Source organism: Heptranchias perlo, chromosome 2, assembly GCF_035084215.1.
Source record: "Heptranchias perlo isolate sHepPer1 chromosome 2, sHepPer1.hap1, whole genome shotgun sequence".
NCBI lineage: Eukaryota > Metazoa > Chordata > Chondrichthyes > Hexanchiformes > Hexanchidae > Heptranchias > Heptranchias perlo.
In genome coordinates, this window is record NC_090326.1 from 100,596,105 (window position 1) to 100,616,167 (window position 20,063).

A 20,063-nucleotide genomic window follows, 5' to 3' on the forward strand; every position below is an offset into this window, starting at 1 on the left:
ATAATCCATCCAGCTCTAATGACAAAGGCATGAATTCGCTCAAGAGTTGGCTTTCTACAAGTACAAGGTAAACAATTGCCACCAGTGGTGTTTGCTTCATGTATACTTAAATCTGGTTGTAAACGAGCCAAGAGCTCCATGCAAACTCACAGGCAGAGTTAAAGTTGCAAATGCCAATAACTACATGCGTGAGACTAGAGTAGGTGTCGAACAAATTTCCAGCAAAAGCAACTGAGTTTCTGACGATCAACTCCTCAAAAAATGCTGTTTAGAAAAGGGACTGAAGATTTCTATTTGGAATGAGCCAATAGAATGGTATTGGGCATTAGCCCAATGCCACCAGGACAAATACTACAGCAAGTGTTTTTAGTGGTTAGTGTTTTAGTGTCAGATAAACAGTAAAGTACCTTAAAAGCTAAACAAACAGTTTAAATAACTGTTAGCTGACATGGCAGGACAGCTGCGGCCCATCGCATCCACATCCTGTGCCATGTGGGAACTCCAGAACAGTGTGTCCTGGAAAACCACATGTGCAGGAAGTGCCGCCAACTGCTCGAGCTCAGAGTTTGAGCTTGAGGGGCTGCTGGCGTCACCACAGTGCATATGGGAAACTGAGAGATTCCTGGGTAGCACATTTCAGGAGGAGCTACAGAGAGTCCAGGCGAAGAGGGAGTGGGTGACCATCAGACAGACTAGGAGGAATAGGCAGGCAGTGCAGGAATCCCCTGGGATTGTGGCACTCACAGACCAGTGTTCAGTGTGGAATACCAGTGAGGGTGTTGACACCTCAGGGGAGTGCAGGCAGGAGCAAATCCATGGCACTGTGGGAGAAATGGCTGCATGGGGGGCAAAAGAAATGCAGTTGTTATAGGGGATTCAATAGTCAAGGGGATAGACAGGCGTTTCAGCAACCGTTGATGTGAGTCCCACATGGTGTGTTGCCTCCCTGGTGTCAGGGTAGAGGACATCACACAGAGGGGTGGAAGAAGAACAGCCAGAAGTCATGGTCCATGTGGGAACCAATGACATAGGAAGGAAAAGGGTCGAGGTCCTGCAATCAGAATTTTAGGAGCTAGGGAGGAAGTTAATCTCTGGAATACTTCCAGTGCCAAGCGCTAGTGAGCGTAGGAATAGTAGGATAAGGCAGGTTAATGCATGGCTGGAGCAATGGTACAGGAGGGAGGACTTCAGACTCCTTGGGCATTTCTGGGGCAGGAGGGATCTGTTCAAGATGGACGGGTTTCACCTCAACAAAGCTGGGGCCAATGTCCTCGCAGGGAGGTTAACTAGTGCTGTGGGGGAGGGTTTAAACTAATTTGACAGGGGGGTGGGTACCAGGATGAAACATCAGAGAGGAGAAAAAAGGTGCAGAGGACTGGGAGGGACAAGTAGCACTAGAAATAGGAGGGATCAGACGGGGCAAATGCAAGGCAGTCTAAGATTGGAGTGCATGTATGTAATTGCATGTAGCGTGGTATATAAGGTTGCTGAGCTGCAGGCTCAAGTCGTCATATGGGTCTATGACTGGCAATACCAAAGGCCTGGTTCAAAGAAGGGGAGGATTGGGCACCTAATATTCCTGGCTACAAGTTATTCAGGAAAGAAAGGAGGGGGGTGGCAGTATTGATCACAGAAACTATTATAGCACTGGAAAGGGATGATGTAGTTGAGGGGTCAAAGTCAGAATCTATTTGGTTAGAATTAAGGAACAGAGGAGATACTGGGTGTAAGCTATGGGCCACCAAATAGTGGGAAGGACATAAAGGAGAACATTTGCAGGCAAATTACAGAAAGATGCAAGAGCTATAAAGTAGTGATAATGGGGGACTTCAATTATCCCAATATAGACTGGGACAGTAACAATGTAAAGGAAAAAGAGGGGGAAGAATTCCCAAAATGTGTTCGAGAGCTTTCTGGAACAGTGGGTTTCCAGCCCAAACAGGAAAGAAACCGTGCTGGATCTAGTTCTGGGAGTTGAAGTGGGGCAGGTGGAGTATGTTTCAGTGGGGGGGCATTTGGGGAACAGTGATCATAATATCATTAGGTTTAGAACAGTTATGGAAAAGGACAAGGAACAATCAAATGTAAAAAAACTGGAGGAGGGCTAATATCAGTGAGTTAAAAAGAGATCTTGCCCAGGTGGATTGGAATCAAAAATTGGGACGCAAAATAATAATTAAACAATGGGAGGCCTTTAAGGAGGAGATGGTTTGGCTACAGAGTAGACACATCCCTACAAGGGGGAAAGGAAGGGCATCCAAAGCTAGAGCTCGCTGGATGACTAAAGATAGAGAGATTAAAATGAAACCGAAAAAGGAAGCTCATGACAAATGCAAGGTTCATAATACAGTCGAGAACCAGGCCGTATCCAGAATGTGAAGAGATCTAAAAAAGGGAATAAGAGGGGCAAAGAGAGAGTATGAGAATAGATTAGCAGCTAACATAAAAGGGAACCCAAATGTCTTTTACAAATACATAAATAGTAAAAGGGTAGTCAAATGAAGCGTGGGACCGATTAGGAACAAAAAAGATCTTCTTGTGGAGGCAGAGGGCACCGTCTCTAAGGCCTTCAGATCCTTCCTAGAGTGTGGTGCCCAGAACTGGGCACAATACTCCAGCTGTGGCCGAACCAGTGTTTTATAAAGGTTGAACATAACTTCCTTGCTTTTGTACTCTATGCCTCTATTTATAAAGTCCAGGATCCCATATGCTTTTTTAACCGCTTTCTCAACCTGTCCTGACACCGTCAAAAATTTGAGCACATATACCCCCAGCTTCCTCTGTTCCTGCACCCCTTTAGAATTGTACCATTTAGTTTATATTGCCTCTCCTCATTCAAAATGTATCACTTTGCACTTCTCTGCATTAAATTTCATCTGCCAAGTATCCGCCCATTCCATCAGTCTGTCTATGTCCTCTTGAAGTCCATCACTATCCTCCTCACTGTTTACCACACTTCCAAGTTTTGTGTCATCTGCAAATTTGAAAATTGTGCCCTGTACACCCAAGTCCAAGTCATTAATATATATCAAAATAAGCAGTGGTCCTAGTATCAACCCCTGTGGAACACCACTGTATACTTTCTTCCAGTCCAAAAAACAACCGTTCACCACTACTCTCTGTTTCCTGTCACTTAGCCAATTTTGTATCCATGCTGCCACTGCCCCTTTTATTCCATGGGCTTCAATTTTGCTGACAAGCCTATAAAGTGGCACTTTATCCTTGCTCTGCGTAATTGAACATTCATCACCCATGAGTACAGTACAAACCACTTGTAACAAAATCACATAATTGAAAACTCTTCATGGAGAAGGTACATGTATAAACTTTATTCTTATATTCTTTTTTATTATTAACCAATTTTGTTTTACTAGGAAAAAACACTTAAAATTAGTTCAGAATAATTATCACCAGACATGACCCAAGGGCACTTTTATGCCTGATTATAACACACTTTGACTGCCCTCAGATACATAAATGTTGGTATTGTTTAAATTTCCAGTGAGTGCAGCGTACACTTCATGTATATCAGTTGGTGACAACTAGCTGGTAACTTCCTTCAGAGAATTAGGAAACAGACAGGTGCAACATTAGGGATATGGGTTAGAGGCAACAGCAAAGTGCTATCAAGTAATCAAAAATAAGGTAAACTTCATTAATAAAAAATATGTAGAGTTTGGCCACAACTACTCCGTTAAATAGTTTACAGTGTATTAAAGTATGCAGTTCAAATTTTATTATAAAATATAAAGTGAAAAAGATTATTGTAAATTTACTCTCCCAGAGTTCCTAAAGGTATAAACTGAAAATGAACTGAATTTCTCAACATTCCCAAGTCAGGAGTACAGGCTGCAGGGAAGCAAAACAGGTTTGACCCCAGACAGCACACACTGTAGGAAACAAATGAAACAGGACATATTCTGTCACAGAAATGCCGAGTGGAGTCAAACTTGATAGGAGTTTTCTTTCGGGGGCTATTTAAGAACATAAGAAATAGGAGCAGGAGTAGGCCATAAAGCCCCTCGAACTTGCTCCACTATTCAATCGGATCATGGCAGATCTTCAACCTCAACTCCACTTTACTGCCCGATCCCCATATCCCTTGATTCCTCTAGAGTCCAGAAATCTGTCTATCTCAGCCTTGAATATATTCAATGGCTCAGCATCCATTTAACAAACAATACTTTACAGCATCCTTTACAATCTCCCCAAATACACAAGCAGACTTTCTCCTCCCTATTTTCTCACTAGTTAGCAGCAACTTTGGTTGAAGGGCAAGTTGGAACACTTGCTCCAGACTTCCAATAATGCCAGAGCCATCCACTAGGTGGTGTGAGACAGCAGACTGGACTTGGGAAACAAATGGATTTTGCTTAGCACATTTCCACAGCAGCGTAAGTAGGAACAGGAACAGAGCACAGGGAACAATCACACCCTTAATCCAGCAGTCCTCTAACATATTAGCATTTCAAATTCGAATTTCTTACACAAGACCAGAAACAGACAGTTCAAAAAACAATTCCAGTTCTTCATTTTCAAAAAATACTTCCAGGACCAAGCAGAAGAATCAACCAACAGTTATTGAAAGTTTAATTTTTGTCCAGAGACAAGGTACAATGGGCCAAAATTTGCTGACCAAATAACGGTGAGTTTAACACGCAAGCCGTTATTGTGTAAATCATCCAGCAACTTGTGATAAGGAAGAGATACGCTGTGAATTGTGAATCGCCAGAAGTTGCTGAACAATTTACTCCATTATCCTCACGAAAACGGCAGCTCGCCCTCAACCATCCTGTGAAATTGCTGTATTTGCACATTAATTACCAATGAAACTTGCTGCAGAAAGTTAGGGCTAGGACTTAACAGCATAAGTATCTTTTTAATAATGAGATTTATGTTCTTGCAACCCCTCCGGCCTAGAAAGGGAAAAAATTAAACTGTGGTGTCTCATTCCTGCATGAGGTGAGATGTACCTGTGAGATGATTAACTCTAAACTGTTAGAGATTTTTTAAATTTAAATTTAAATTTGCTCCAACAAATTCTGGGCCATTATTTTACCAACATAGTAAATATTTCGGCTTTGCAATTTTTGTTTGCCATAGCGTCCCTCCCATCTCACCAAGGATGCTTCTATAACTCCAGTCTTTTTTCCCCATTCAAGGTTCAAAGTCTGAAAATGCTAAATGGTAAAGTAAAACTCATTGCAAAGGCAACATTGCTATTCAATACTGAAAAAAAACCAGAATCAAAACATGTGCAACAGCCAGGGATTTGCTTGTCCTCAATCAGAAGTGAGCATTGTAAAGAAACATTTTAAAAGAACGATTAGCATGGAGCCACTATCTCAAATGGAGCACTGATCAGATCAAATTTATCTTCACAGTTCTGCCAGCAGTGCACTTTAACATCAACCTCAGAAGAGCACCCAATGCTACACCAAGACGACATCTTCATTTCCCACACATTTAAGCTGAGTGAATCTTCTATATTGTGCTAAATTTCAGATTTCTTTTTTGCTATGGACTGGTGCTTATGAGGAACTGAATTAACATTTCACATAGGATCCATGGAACCAGTGAGAAGAAATTCTCATTCCCTTCATTTCCATTATGAGAACGCACATCTGAATCTGGTTGAACTCTAAGACGAATGGGAGAATGTAAATACAAGTAGGTGATTTAACTTAGACTGTTAACACAGAGGACACAAATAAAATATTAACAAACTTCAAGCAAGAGTTGAGATTAAAAGGAATATTTTGCTCTCACAAACTGCTGGATATGTGCAACAGATTCCAGATAAAGTAATTCATGCTGCATCAATGAACACTGATAAGAAACAGCTGAATGAGTATCTATAGAGGACCATAAAGATAAGACAAAGATGATTGAAGGCCATGTGGAGCATGGTGGTTTCTGAGCTGCTGAAACCATTGCAATTTCATGTCAAGGAGAGCAACTAGTCAGGGATGAATATGGAATACAAGGTTAGATGGATGCTCTGGAGCCTTTATTGACTTACCTTTGCAGGGGACAGGGAAAAAATTTGCAAAATGTTTTCTCAGCAGATGAAATGAGTTGAGTCCACATTAAGATAAACTGTACATGATCAGTAGGATTCTCCTTAACTGAATTGGAAATCAGATTTCATTGGTGAAAGAATGTACTCTACAACTATACTGGCATTACAACACAAACAGTATGCATAGCCTGTTGTGTACTAGAAAAATACGTTTTTAAAAAAATCATAATTAGAACAATGAGCCATTAAAATAGTAGGTTTAGCTCTCTTCTGTTGTAAAAATGCCTGTTTTGTTTTAAATGCAAAGCCTTATTGTTGGGCATACACCTCAGATCTGTTAATTACCCATTCGGGTAATTAGTGGGAATCAAGATCATATGAATCAGGTAACATTTTATTGCAGCAATCCACCAAGATTTGCACCACTATGTATCATTCCTCCGTTACAGTGTGTAAAAGAACCTTTGATAATAGAATGCAATCAAAAGCACTAGTTTAAACTGGTAATTTTTTAGTACTAAGAGTACATACTGGGGGGACTACAGAAAATATTCAGCTGATAACTGGCTATGCATCATATGCGAGGGTTACACAAATGCATTACCTAGTGAATGTTCTGCGTCTTCGTTAACTTGTATTTGCACCATGCTATAAAAGTCCCAGTGAATTCAAGACAGCAGTGTTCAAGATGTCACATCATCACTATCTTTAGAGGATGACTAAAGGTATGATTGAGGAGCATCATTTGCTCTTGGGAACTGTCTGAAAGTATAGCCAAGTTTGAGGTCACCATGTAGAAAACACCAGGAGCACATGTGCCCAAATCCTAGCTTCAACAACTTCAAAATAACATTAATTAAAGGGGATATATTCCCTCATTGTTTAGGCCTTCATTCGTAACTGTCACAATCACTTTTTAATTTCCATCCCCATCAAGAAGCTGGCAACAGAATTCACTTTCCTAACCCCCAGTTAACAGTTTTAAGATCTTTGTTTCAAACTTTACGCCAACATGAAAATATAATATTTCCATTATAGAAAAGTTCTAAGCCAGAACTCATCACCACTTTATCAAAGAAATTGGTTGCCTAATTGTCAAGATGCAAACCAATGTTCTCAGATAACTACTTTATAACATGTTGAGAAGAAAAGCTGGATCGCCACAGGAATATAGTTCTAGTTGGTTAATTTTATTCCTCCATTGACAGCAAATGTACATTAAATTTTCAATATAATGTTCAAGGTCAAGAACATCCAACCAGTGTCTCATAAGCAACATGCAACTCTTCTATTCCTGAAATACAGCTCTTTCGTTTGCACTCAAATTGCCTGTAATGGGGCTCCCCCTCCTGCACTGGCATGCAGAGAGCTCTTGCTGATTGGGTGGTAACAGTAGCATGGAGGAGCTGTGGCCTGGAGGGACAAGAAGCAAGGTCAATAGAAGAGGTGGCAAGTGTGAAATTGCATCCAGTGAGTAGCAGCTAGTAATTACCAAACTGACGAGTCAGGTATACATACAACCTCACTGCCTTCTTTTGCTCACATAGCCTTAAATAACAAACTATAAAACCTGCCAGTCCCAATTGATATATTTATTCTATTATATATGCCAAGCTACTGGGTGGGGAACTGCACATATGATAGAGGAAAAACTAACCTCAGCTACCACTTCTTGCAAAGGATGGCACAGCAGTGGACATGGGATCTGACCTACTAATGCAGGAAACCACTGCTTGATGACCTCCCAAATGAAAGAGTTGGTGAATATGGAATGATGTCCCTTGAAAAAACAGAATTACCAGCTTGTAATATGATTTCCCAGGAGTGGGTGGCTTCAGAGAGCTCTTTGGCGAGTTTGAATTTGCTGCCTGGGATTTTCCCATAATTAACAAACATCACCGGTGAGAGGGAGGAATAGCCTAGTGAAGAATTGTAAACAATTTTACAACACCAAGTTATAGTCCAGCAATTTTATTTTAAATTCACTAGTGAAGAATGTTCATGCCAAGATGAAAATTAGTGTTTGTCAAATAAATTTACAGCAATTTTATCTTTTACAAGATGATAATCAACTAGTGACTGTCATTTTGGGGGTTGGGGGACGAGAAAAAAAGATAAAATGGATTGGTCAAGGTGGCTTCATGATTGCATGCCTAGTGACAGAAATTCTGAACTAAATCAACTTTGCTGTGGCAGACTCGGGTGTCTGATAACCCCCAAGTAAGGTAGGTCAATAATATTCCAGGGCACTGTCAATGATTCATTAATGGAATGAGTGGAAAGGGGGTAAACCTGTTACTGGGTGCTGGATTCTTCCCAGTCAGCTACTGAAACCTTACAATCCAGATCCTTAACAGTAGGGCGGACCTGGCTGAACAACTAATGAGAAGCTTACTAGTGCTTTGTGCAGGTAGGCTGCACTGTTCCAGCTGGCTAATTCAAACAGTACCCTGGGGGATGCTGTAGCTCATGTCAACCTGCACCTAAGCTCTCTGGACTTAGTTAAGGGGTGGGGTGTGCTCTCCAGGAAGAGGGTGTGTACTTCATAACAAACAGAAGTTCTACTTGTATGTATTCCTCAATAGTTTGGTTAGGATACTCAATCATTGGTGTCCATGAATGCCAGACACCTAATTAGCAAAAATAATCTTCTATAAAACAAGGAGTACTTGGAATAAAGAATACTCCCCTAGACATTCTTCCCCCTTTAGTTATTTGAGGTTTAAATTTTTGAAAGCTTTTGAAAGAACATTACATTTTAAAAACAAATTAATTAAATTTTGCCTACTAATTTTGTCAAATGAAGCATGCCATAGTTTACAGTGATGTGGAGATGCCAGTGATGGACTGGGGTGGACAAATGTAAGCAATCTTACAACACCAGGTTATAGTCCAACAGTTTTATTTGAAAATCACGAGCTTTTGGAGCTTACTTCCTTTGTCAGGTGAGTGAGGTTCTAAAATCGCATAGCATATATTAGGCTGGGAGACGGTCACAGCAATCAAAGGCGTCGTTGGTGTTCAGACAGGTTAGCCACGGAAAACATTACATCCCAGTATACTGAATACACAATGGGTCAGATTACACAGACACAGACAAAGAGAGAAAGAGACCCGAAAGGCAGAGAGAGAGAGAGAGAGAGAGAGAGAGAGAGAGAGAATGTCCAGATGTATTAAAAACAGATAACTTTTTTTTCCCGCTGGTGGGGTTACGTGTAGCGTGACATGAACCCAAGATCCTGGTTGAGGCCGTCCTCATGGGTGCGGAACTTGGCTATCAATTTCTGCTCGACGATTTTGCGTTGTCGTGTGTCTCGAAGGCCGCCTTGGAGAACGCTTACCCGAAGATCGGTGGCTGAATATCCTTCTCCCAGCCTAACATATGCTATGCGATTTTAGAACCTCACTCACCTGACGAAGGAGGTAAGCTCCGAAAGCTTGTGATTTTCAAATAAAACTGTTGGACTATAACCTGGTGTTGTAAGATAGTTTACAGTGAGAATGTCAGTGAGTATACTAATATACAGTACGTTTAAGATGCTTTACCATAGAATCATAGAAGTTTACAACATGGAAACAGGCCCTTCGGCCCAACATGTCCATGTCGCCCAGTTTATACCACCAAGCTAGTCCCAATTGCCTGCACTTGGCCCATATCCCTCTATACCCATCTTACCCATGTAACTGTCCAAATGCTTTTTAAAAGACAAAATTGTACCCGCCTCCACTACTGCCTCTGGCAGCTCGTTCCAGACACTCACCACCCTTTGAGTGAAAAAATTGCCCCTCTGGACCCTTTTGTATCTCTCCCCTCTCACCTTAAATCTATGCCCCCTCGTTATAGACTCCCCTACCTTTGGAAAAAGATTTTGACTATCAACTTATCTATGCCCCTCATTATTTTATAGACTTCTATAAGATCACCCCTTAACCTCCTACTCTCCAGGAAAAAAGTCTCAGTCTATCCAACCTCTCCCTATAAGTCAAACCATCAAGTCCCAGTAGCATCCTAGTAAATCTTTTCTGCACTCTTTCTAGTTTAATAATATCCTTTCTATAATAGGGTGACCAGAACTGTACACAGTATTCCAAGTGTGGCCTTACTAATGTCTTGTACAACTTCAACAAGACATCCCAACTCCTGTATTCAATGTTCTGACCAATGAAACCAAGCATGCCGAATGCCTTCTTCGCCACCCTATCCACCTGTGACTCCACTTTCAAGGAGTTATGAACCTGTACTCCTAGATCTCTTTGTTCTATAACTCTCCCCAACGCCCTACCATTAACGGAGTAGGTCCTGGCAAGATTCAATCTACCAAAATGCATCACCTCACATTTATCTAAATTAAACTCCATCTGCCATTCATCGGCCCACTGGCCCAATTTATCAAGATCCTGTTGCAATCCTAGATAACCTTCTTCACTGTCCACAATGCCACCAATCTTGGTGTCATCTGCAAACTTACTAACCATGCCTCCTAAATTCTCATCCAAATCATTAATATAAATAACAAATAACAGCGGACCCAGCACCGATCCCTGGGGCACACCGCTGGTCACAGGCCTCCAGTTTGAAACACAACCCTCTACAACCACCCTCTGTCTTCTGTCGTCAATCCAATTTTGTATCCAATTGGCTACCTCACCTTGGATCCCGTGAGATTTAACCTTATGTAACAACCTACCATGCGGTACCTTGTCAAAGGCTTTGCTAAAGTTCATGTAGACCACGTCTACTGCACAGCCCTCATCTATCTTCTTGGTTACCCCTTCAAAAAACTCAATCAAATTCGTGAGACATGATTTTCCTCTCACAAAACCATGCTGACTGTTCCTAATCAGTCCCTGCCTCTCCAAATGCCTGTAGATCCTGTCCCTCAGAATACCCTCTAACAACTTACCCACTACAGATGTCAGGCTCACCGGTCTGTAGTTCCCAGGCTTTTCCCTGCCGCCCTTCTTAAACAAAGGCACAACATTTGCTACCCTTCAATCTTCAGGCACCTCACCTGTAGCTGTCGATGATTCAAATATCTCTGCTAGGGGACCCGCAATTTCCTCCCGAACCTCCCATAACGTCCTGGGATACATTTCATCAGGTCCCGGAGATTTATCTACCTTGATGCGCGTTAAGACTTCCAGCACCTCCCTCTCTGTAATATGTACACTCCTCAAGACATCACTATTTATTTCCCCAAGTTCCCTAACATCCATGCCTTTCTCAACCGTAAATACCGATGTGAAATATTCATTTAGGATCTCACCCATCTCTTGTGGTTCCGCACATAGATGACCTTGTTGATCCTTAAGATGGAGTTCTATCGACTACACGTACATAGTTCTCATGCTACATATCACTCATGAACATAAATGACCCAGCCTCTATAGAACTGATGGCAGAGGCCCCCTTTCAGACCTAATTTCTTTTTTTGGCTGTTTAGCTTTGAAAGGTTGGCCATCCATGTTTTAAATTGTATCCCAACAGTGCTGTTAACATGATCCTTCAGGACTTTGTGATTAGACATTTTGCCCAATTTTTTCCCCTTATTCCTCCTCTCCTGGAATAAAAATATTGGACAGCTACAAACACCTGTGGAACTTTACTCAGCCCAACTAGCCATTCTTTACATGTGAACCCGAATAATGAATGAGGACTATTCAATACCATGCAATGGGGAAAGCAAAACATAATTATTTCTCCCTCCTCAAACATTGCTCTGAGAAACCTTCAGCAGGTTGCCACCTCCTTCCAGCAATATTGCTGTTTGGCTGTTCCAGAGAAAGAACATTATTTAGAGGTGGGGCTTTTCTATCCTTAGCAATAGAAAGCACTCCATTGCTAAGAGCAGCTATAGAGCATTTCCTTCATGCTGAGTCTGAGATAGCTATACCTCCAAACAGCATTCCCAATGCCTCCCTTATTCAAAAAGAGAAAAGTATTGCTGAAAGGAAATAGTGAATCTCAAACCTGAAGCAGGCAGTAAACAGGAAGCAAATGCTTACCTCATTTATGCACAATTATATCACTTCTGAAACTATTATATAATCTGATCAACTAGCATTCATAAAATGCTAGTTATCTGCTTTGGTAGAGAACAGAAGTTTAGCACTTTTGTTTCTGAAAAGTACTATTGCCAGTGGTGGCTGACCTGTGCATTGTGCTCATGTATAACATTCATAAGAGGGTAATAATGCCAACAAAGATGCACTATAGGGGTTTATTTCAGCATAGATTACTAGCATTTACCATAATCCCTATTATTACAAAAGAGAAAAATGGATACCTTGAGGCAACAGGACAGCAATCCAGTCGGGAAGTCCCAATGGTGTGGTTTAGAATATTGGCTTTTCATCACTAAAGGGATATATTTATATATATAGTCTTGAGTCTGGTTTTATGTCAACTGCCCGTGCACTCCATGTCACTGATGTGATCATGCCCAAACTGAAAGACTTCCCTACCACAAATTCATTGTCAATTTGCAGTCAATCATCAGGAAGTTCTTCAAGTTTACGTTACATAATAATAATTCCCGTACCCACAACTGATTTGTTTCACAATAAAAGGTACGCAGTAAAATTCCTTTAGTTTTCCCTTCACTAAGAAATCCATTGTTTATAGTTTGACACAAACTCAAGCAATGTAATAGGAATAACCATGAGTTAAGTTTTTTGGTTCCCTTTTATTATGAACCATGTCGCAAACTGAAGTATGTGTGTGGCTGTAGGAGCAAGGAACAGGAGTAGGTCATTTAGCCTCTCAAGTCTATTCCACCATTCAATGAGATCATGATTAATCTGTGACCTAACTCTGTATGCCCGTCTTAGCCCCATATCCCTTAATACCTTTACAAAAACCGATCAATCTCAGATTTAAAATTAACAATTGAGCTAGCATCAACTGCCATTTGTGGAAGAGAGTTCCAAACTTCTACCACACTTTAAATGTAGAAGTGTTTCCTAACTTCACTCCTAAAAATCCTGGCTCTAATTTTTAGGCTATATCCCCTAGTCCTAGACTCCCCAACCATTGGAAATAGTTTCTCTCTATCTACCTTATCAGTTCCCCTTAATATCTTGAAAACTTTGATCAAATCACCCCATAACCTTCTAACTTCCAGGGAATACAACCCTAGTTTGTGTAATGGTTTTAGTGTGTTAATTGAACTCCTGTGATTAATAGATGGCACAGTCAGCATGTTGATTGTTTGTTGAATGCTTTCACCAACTGATACAATGTAGAGGATATAATGTGTGCAACCACATTATATTCAACCACTGTTTCAACACTCTGGCTTCGTCAACATGATTTGCAAAAGCTTTATATAAGTGCAACACTTATTTTCTGCAAGTCTAACAAATACAGTCAGTTGAAACTGTGGAGATGACAAGCAGAAACTAGATATTTACACACAAACACAGAAACAGAGAGAAATTTAACAGAGGGCAAGTCTGGTGTACACAGCAGTGAAGGTATGGTGGGAGCTCATATAACAGATGTTAGATGAGCATCTATTTTCTGCATTTGCCTACCATACTATGTCACTGCAGTTTAAGGTTGCATCGGTCATAGATTTTTTTAATATGCAAGCAAAAGAAACAGTAACAATATTTTAACAAGGTGACAAGTTCTCATCACATTACAGAGATCCTTGCATGAAAATTATTGTACAATACCCATTAAGTTCTTTTGTATTTCCAGCAGTTCCCATCATAACTTTGCCTACTATAGGAGTACTGTAATGTAATGTATGTACTGGTGAAGGGGAAGCTCTCAGGAGTCTCCTTGGGAAGACAGACACTTCTTTCACAAAGAGCAAGACACTGGCATAACTCATTTCTATTTCAACTTATATTTTTAACCCTATTTCTGTTTATTTTTTTGCCTTTTCTCCCATTTTGCTTCTAATTCAATTTGTCAAATAGTCTTTTCTTTCTGCTTCATTCAATTTGCCTTCCATTTCTATTTTTTCTCAAAGTTATGCATCTGGTTGGATTTACACTACCAAGTGACTGCGCTGATCTGCATCTGAACAGAAACCAAAATAAACTGACCCAGAAGGATGCCACACCATAAATGACAACGGTATGGGAGAAAAATCAAATTAGAAATTTATCATAATTATGGGGGAGAGGAAAGAAAACAAATGCAAATGCACTAATCATAGCAGTGAGTAAGAGCTCCACAGAGATCTGTTCAGGGTCTCCCGCAGTCACAAAATCCATAAACGTGGGCAAGGGCATTTTCATAGGTCAGTTAACATTACAATGTTTGCAACAATACAAGCAATTTTAGTTCTGCATTAACACAAAACATATAGTGGAACTATATGTCAGGTGAAGTAACTTAGGCATACAGTGGATTTGCATACATTGCAGTATAACTATAGTCCAGTGCAAAAATCAACTAGAAACTTCTTAAATTTCATTTTAAAAATGTTAGTTTGGCTTTCTCCAAAACAACATTTAAACAATATTTGCATGCCAGTAATTAAAGCTTTGTGCATGTGGACAAACACAGGTGAGCAGAGACAATGCTGAAACCCTCATACATGCCTTTGTCACGTGCAGACTCAACTATTACAATGTTGTCCTGACCAGCATCGCACCCTTTGTAAACTTCAGCTCATCCAAAACTCTACTGCCTATATCCTATCCCACCCCAAGTCCCGCTCACCCATCACCCCTCTCTTTGCTGACCTGCATTGACTTCCAGTGTACCAATGCCTCCAATTAAAAATTCTCATCCTTGTGTTTAAATCCCTTCATGGCCTCACCCCTCCCTACCTCTGTACCCTTCTCCAGCACCAGCACCACCACCCCCCCTGAACACTCTACTGACTCTGGCCTCTTATGCATCCTTCACCTCCTCTCACTTTGCCCCACCATTGGCAAATTGTTAGGTGGCTGGGCCTTCAGCTGCCTAGGCCCCATGCTCCAGGATTCCTTCCCTAAACCCCTCCACCTCTCCAACACCCTCTCCTCCTTAAAACTTCACCTTTTTGCTTCTGTTCGCCTCTCCTAATATCTCCTTCTTTGGCTCAGCGACTTTTCTTATTATGCCTTTAAGTGCCTTGCAATGTTTTTCTACAATATGCTATATAAATGCAAGTTGTTATTGAACTGGCAATGTAAATCAACTCTGTGAGCACTGCATTACACTTTACAAACAACCACCTAACGTAACAGAAAAATGGCCAATACCACCAAATACAATTGGGTCAATCTTAAGAGAATCACAGCTATAAAATTTTCTAAGATGATTCTATCCATTTAGAAAGGACCTAAAACCTATTGTCATGTTAAAAGTTCAAATGTTATCAATACAGACTGACTGCAGTGAAGGTGGCACCATTCAGAAACACATGCTTTTGATCAGAGTGGAATTTTAATTGACATGCCGTCCACTTTATGCAGAATGAAAAATGGCATTTGATCTTGCTGTTGTCCACAATCCACCCTTCTACTTCTATTGTGACTTTACCCTTCCTAACATTTATTTTAGTTATCCTAAACTGATTTTGTATGGTGCCAAGACCTAAATTGTTTTATTCCTTGTATCTTTTGAAATAAATCATATTAGCCTTTAGGCTTCTGTACCAAACATTGTTTTCCTCCATTTTCAGGGATCTACTTTTGTTCCACATCCCTTAGAATAAAATGGATAGAGATTTTTCCCCTTTTGTGATGCTTCCTCCCCAAAATCCTGCTGCACGTATTAAGCAGCCACATACAGCTTCTGTAAGATTGTTTGTGCTTTCACTTCTTTCAGTTATTCTCAATGAACCTATGGATTATTCAAACTTCCCATGATTACAATACTGAATTTCAAAAGCCTGTGACACTGTAGCATAAAGATTATTGAAAAAGCTTCTCTTTTATGCAAATGTAGAAATATTAAAACACACAATTACTGGAGCAGGTACTAGAAAAGATTTTTTCATCATAACACATTTTTAATGGTAAACAGAAGTCAGATTATGTTTGAACTCTGATGAAAATTAACATTCATGTTTGCCGTATATCCATATATCCAAGTTTGCAGATGACACAAAGATAGGTGACACGGTGAGTAGTGTGGAAGTGAGTCGGCAAAACTGTGGCAAGATGGATTTCAATGCAGGTAAGTGTGAGATCATCCATCTTGGACCAAAAAAGAATAGATCCAAGTATTTTTTAACTGGTAAAAAGCTATGAACAGTGGAGATCCAAAGAGATTTAGGGGTCCATGTACACTAAAATGTAGTGGTCAGGTAGAAAAATAATCAAAAACGCTAATGGAATGTTAGCCTCTATATCGAGAGAGCCAGAATATAAAGGGGAGGAAGTTTTGCTACAGCTATACAAAAAGTCCTGGTTAGACCACACCTGGAATACTGTGCACAGCTCTGGGCACCATACCTTAGAAGGGATATAATGGCCTTTGAAGGAGAGCAGCGCAGATTCACCAGAATGTTACCAGGGCTCCAGGGATGAGATTATGAGGAGAGATTACATAAACTAGGCTTGTAATCCCTGGACTATAGAGGTTAAGGGGTGCTTTGATTGAGGTTTTTAGGATTTTGAAAGGAATTGATAGGGTAGAGAGAAACCTTTCCCGTTGGTGGGGGAGTCTAGGACAAGGAGACATAACCTTAAAATCAGAGCCAGGCCATTCAGGAGAGAAGTTAGGAAGTACTTCTTCTTGCAAAGGGTGGTAGAAATATGGAAAACTCTTCCACAAAAAGGAGTAGATGCTAGCTCAATTAATAATTTTAAATCTGAGTGTAACAGATTTTTGCTAGCCAAGGATATTAAGGGACATGGAGTCAAGGCTCGTAAAGGTAGTTAGGATACAGATCTGTCATTATCTCATTGAATGGCAGAACAGACTCAAGGGGCTGAATGGCCTACTCCTGTTCCTATGTTTGCCTGTATCTATCTCTAAGTTCAGAGTTCTAAATCAGAACCTAGATAAATGAGACCACCTCAGAGGCAGTACTGTTTCCACTATAAAACAGCCAACAGGTCTTGCAGCCTGAATCCCAAAATATTTTTCCTACTAATTCCTTCCACGTATGTGTTAAAAAAGTGTTAATTTACAAGTGCAAAACAAGCAGTCTAAGCATGCACTGGAGCTGGTACTAGTATAATTAGGGCAGTTCCTGAAATAATCTGAATACAGAGCATAGATTACAGCAGGTTGTAAGCATGCAACCTCATAGCTATAAGAGTTTTTCTTTTTGATGATACTTGATTTAAAGAGCATGAAATGAGTAAATCTGTTAAAGATTTATGTAAGCTTTTTCTTCAATACACAATTCATACTTTGAGCTAACAAACATCACACTGTCAATTCTTAGTATGCAGATTGCACAAAGTCTTTGAAATGAATAGTTAAGTGATAGCAGTCATCTGTAATTACCTATTTTACCTCACTTTTATTTATTGATGTCATATGTGCAGCACATTAAGGACATTTTAGTATTTCTGCACACACAAGCAATGCAATTTTTTGCCAATTTTCTTCTAGCCTCTCCAGAAGATTATCTCTGCTGGCATACAGTTTCACAGCCTCTGGTCATTTAATGGCCATTTTTTATGCCTTGGTCGAGACTGCAAATGCAAGCAGGCTTGAGGGATTGAGGGATCCCTAGAGCTGATCAAAGCTCCTAAAGCCAAGCCAGATCTTGTCCTCACTTGACATACATGTATACACACATATAGCAAGGATCATTGGATAACAGTCAGGAACAGTCTTGACTGATGTTCTTTTCCTTAGCCCAGGAGCATGGAGATCAACTGCAGTATCTCCACCTCGACTGAAATAATCTTACTCAGCAAAAGCAAGAGATCAAATATGAGACCTTTCTAGTAAGATGTAACCAGAATTGAGAGGATACGCTACCAGAAAAAATTGAGCAGGCAGGGGCTCTTTTCTCTGGAAAAGAAGACTAAAAGGAGACCTGATAGAGGGTTTTAAAATTATGAAGGGGTTTGATACGGTGGATGTGGAAAAACTGTTTCCATTTGTGGATGAGTCCAGGACAAAGGGACATAAATGTAAGATAGTCAGTAAAAGATCAAACAATGAATTTAGAAGGAATTTCATTAAACAGAGTGGTGAGAATTTGGACCTTGCTGTCACATGGAGTGGTTGAAACAGATAATATTGATGCATTTAAGGGGAGGCTTGATTCATACATGAGGGAGAATGTAATAGAGGATACAGGAACAGGTAGAATGGGAAGAGAAAATTTAAGAGCGGAAGGAGGCTCATGAGGAATGTAAACACTGGCACAGACCACTCAGACCAAATGGTCTCTTTCTCTGCTGTAGATTCTATGTAATTCCATATAACACCGTACCACTCAATTCACGTATCCACTAAGTTAACAGGCATCAGTGCAAATGACAAAAACTATATGAAAATGTTTAATAAAGTTTGGACTGTGTGATTTTACTCTTTTGGTAGATTTGGAAAATAGATTTCTTTAGTCTGCATTATGTATTTCAGGATCAAGATTAGGAGAATATGTATATAAGCATAAATTATAGAACAAAAAAATAGCCACTCAGCTCATCAAGCCCACTCTTTCCACCAGCCACGATGAACCTATCCTACTGTCTCTAACCCACCTACTTAATCTCTGGAGAGAAATCCCACACAAAAGTAATCAAACAGAACTCCAGAACATGCATGCATCCCCACTATTCAAATTCCTAATTACTTTTCACAAATGACAGGTCCATGGTCATGAGAGCACATGAATCCCTGGTATCCCATATAGCATTTCTTAATTTTAAAGAGGAAATTAGACTTGTCCAACTTACCCACAACGTATTGAAATACTCCAGCGCTAAGGAGATAAGGTGCCCGGTGTGGCAGAGCAGCAGCTGCAGTCCGACCCAGGTGCTGAAGCAGTAGAGTAGGTAGAGGACGGGTGCGCCCATGGCCAGCAGAAGCAGCAGTTTGCGCTTTTGCAGCGCCTGGCTGCCCAACGTCTCCACCCCATGGTTGATGAAGGAGATGGGCAACATGAAGGTGCCCAAGACGATGGGCGTGCGGGAGTCCTGGAGGCCGCCCAGCCATTTCCTCACCAGGTTAGTAAGGGTGGTCTTGAAAGGGTGCAGGAAGGTGCCACAGAGCACGGCCCAAAGCAGCGGCCGCAGGAACGCCTCCAGGATAAAGTAAACCAGCACGGCCGCGCCGCAGGAGATGGCCACGAATATCAGCGCGCCCGTGTTGTAAAACGCCTGCTTGATGTTCTTGTCGAATTTGAGCGGCAGCAGCTGCTGGACCCCTTGTTGGACGCAGTCACTGAAGAGGCTGACACTCGACGACCTGAGGAGCAAAGGGGGCGAGGGCGGAGGTTTACCCTCCGACACCGCGGCCGTCTCCTCTTCTGCCATGTTTGCTTTTGCCTAGTAACCCGGTGGGTGGTGCATGCCGGGAGTTGTAGTTCCCTGTCTCGCTCCAGTGCAGGTGGAAGAGGGAGGGGCGGGGAACAGGGAACTACAACTCCCGGCATCCCTCGCAGGCGGTGCCGAGGCCAGCCGGTGTCAACATTTCAAAAATCTGAGCCAAGATCGTGAAACAGCAGATGGAGTGAGAGGAGGCTGCCAGCACTTGTCCCGGAGAAGTTTATTTCAGGCTGCTGGGTTATTTTAAATATCACGTCCAGTCTTCGCAGGTGGGGAAGCTGAGGTACACAGCGTTTGGAGCCAGGCTCTGCTCCCGCCTGTTACATTGTAACTCTTTTCAGAGTGGGAAATAAGTTCTGGGAAAGTTTGAAATGTGCCCTGAAGCTGCAAGGACCCCCCCCCCCCCCCCTCCAAGCACTTTTTGAAACAAGTTTGGCGCTGCAATGGAATTTATAATCTTCGCAGTGTCAAACCCAAGCGGCGCGAATAACCACCCCCAGTGATGTTTCACCGCTTCCCCCCCTGGACCTGACTCCAGAGTGAGAATGGCAGTTTTCCGCTGCTGCAAAAACATAGCCCATTATTTTTAACATTGAAGATTTTTCGTCTGCGGTTTTGAGCGTTTTGGATTACG

The 20,063-nt window shown here is 41.2% G+C and overlaps 1 protein-coding gene across 2 annotated transcripts in view; it reads right to left on the bottom strand.

Annotated features, from left to right (window-relative positions):
* Nucleotides 1-19,433, bottom strand: part of tmem245 (transmembrane protein 245) — a 132,885-nt gene extending 113,452 nt beyond the window's left edge. For both annotated transcript variants that reach the window (XM_068005110.1, XM_068005103.1), the window contains exon 1: nt 18,839-19,433. In XM_068005110.1, coding sequence (XP_067861211.1) covers nt 18,839-19,417 — 579 coding nt within the window. In that variant the 5' untranslated portion in view covers nt 19,418-19,433. The remainder of the gene's footprint in view (nt 1-18,838) is intronic.
* Nucleotides 19,434-20,063: the final 630 nt, after the last annotated feature.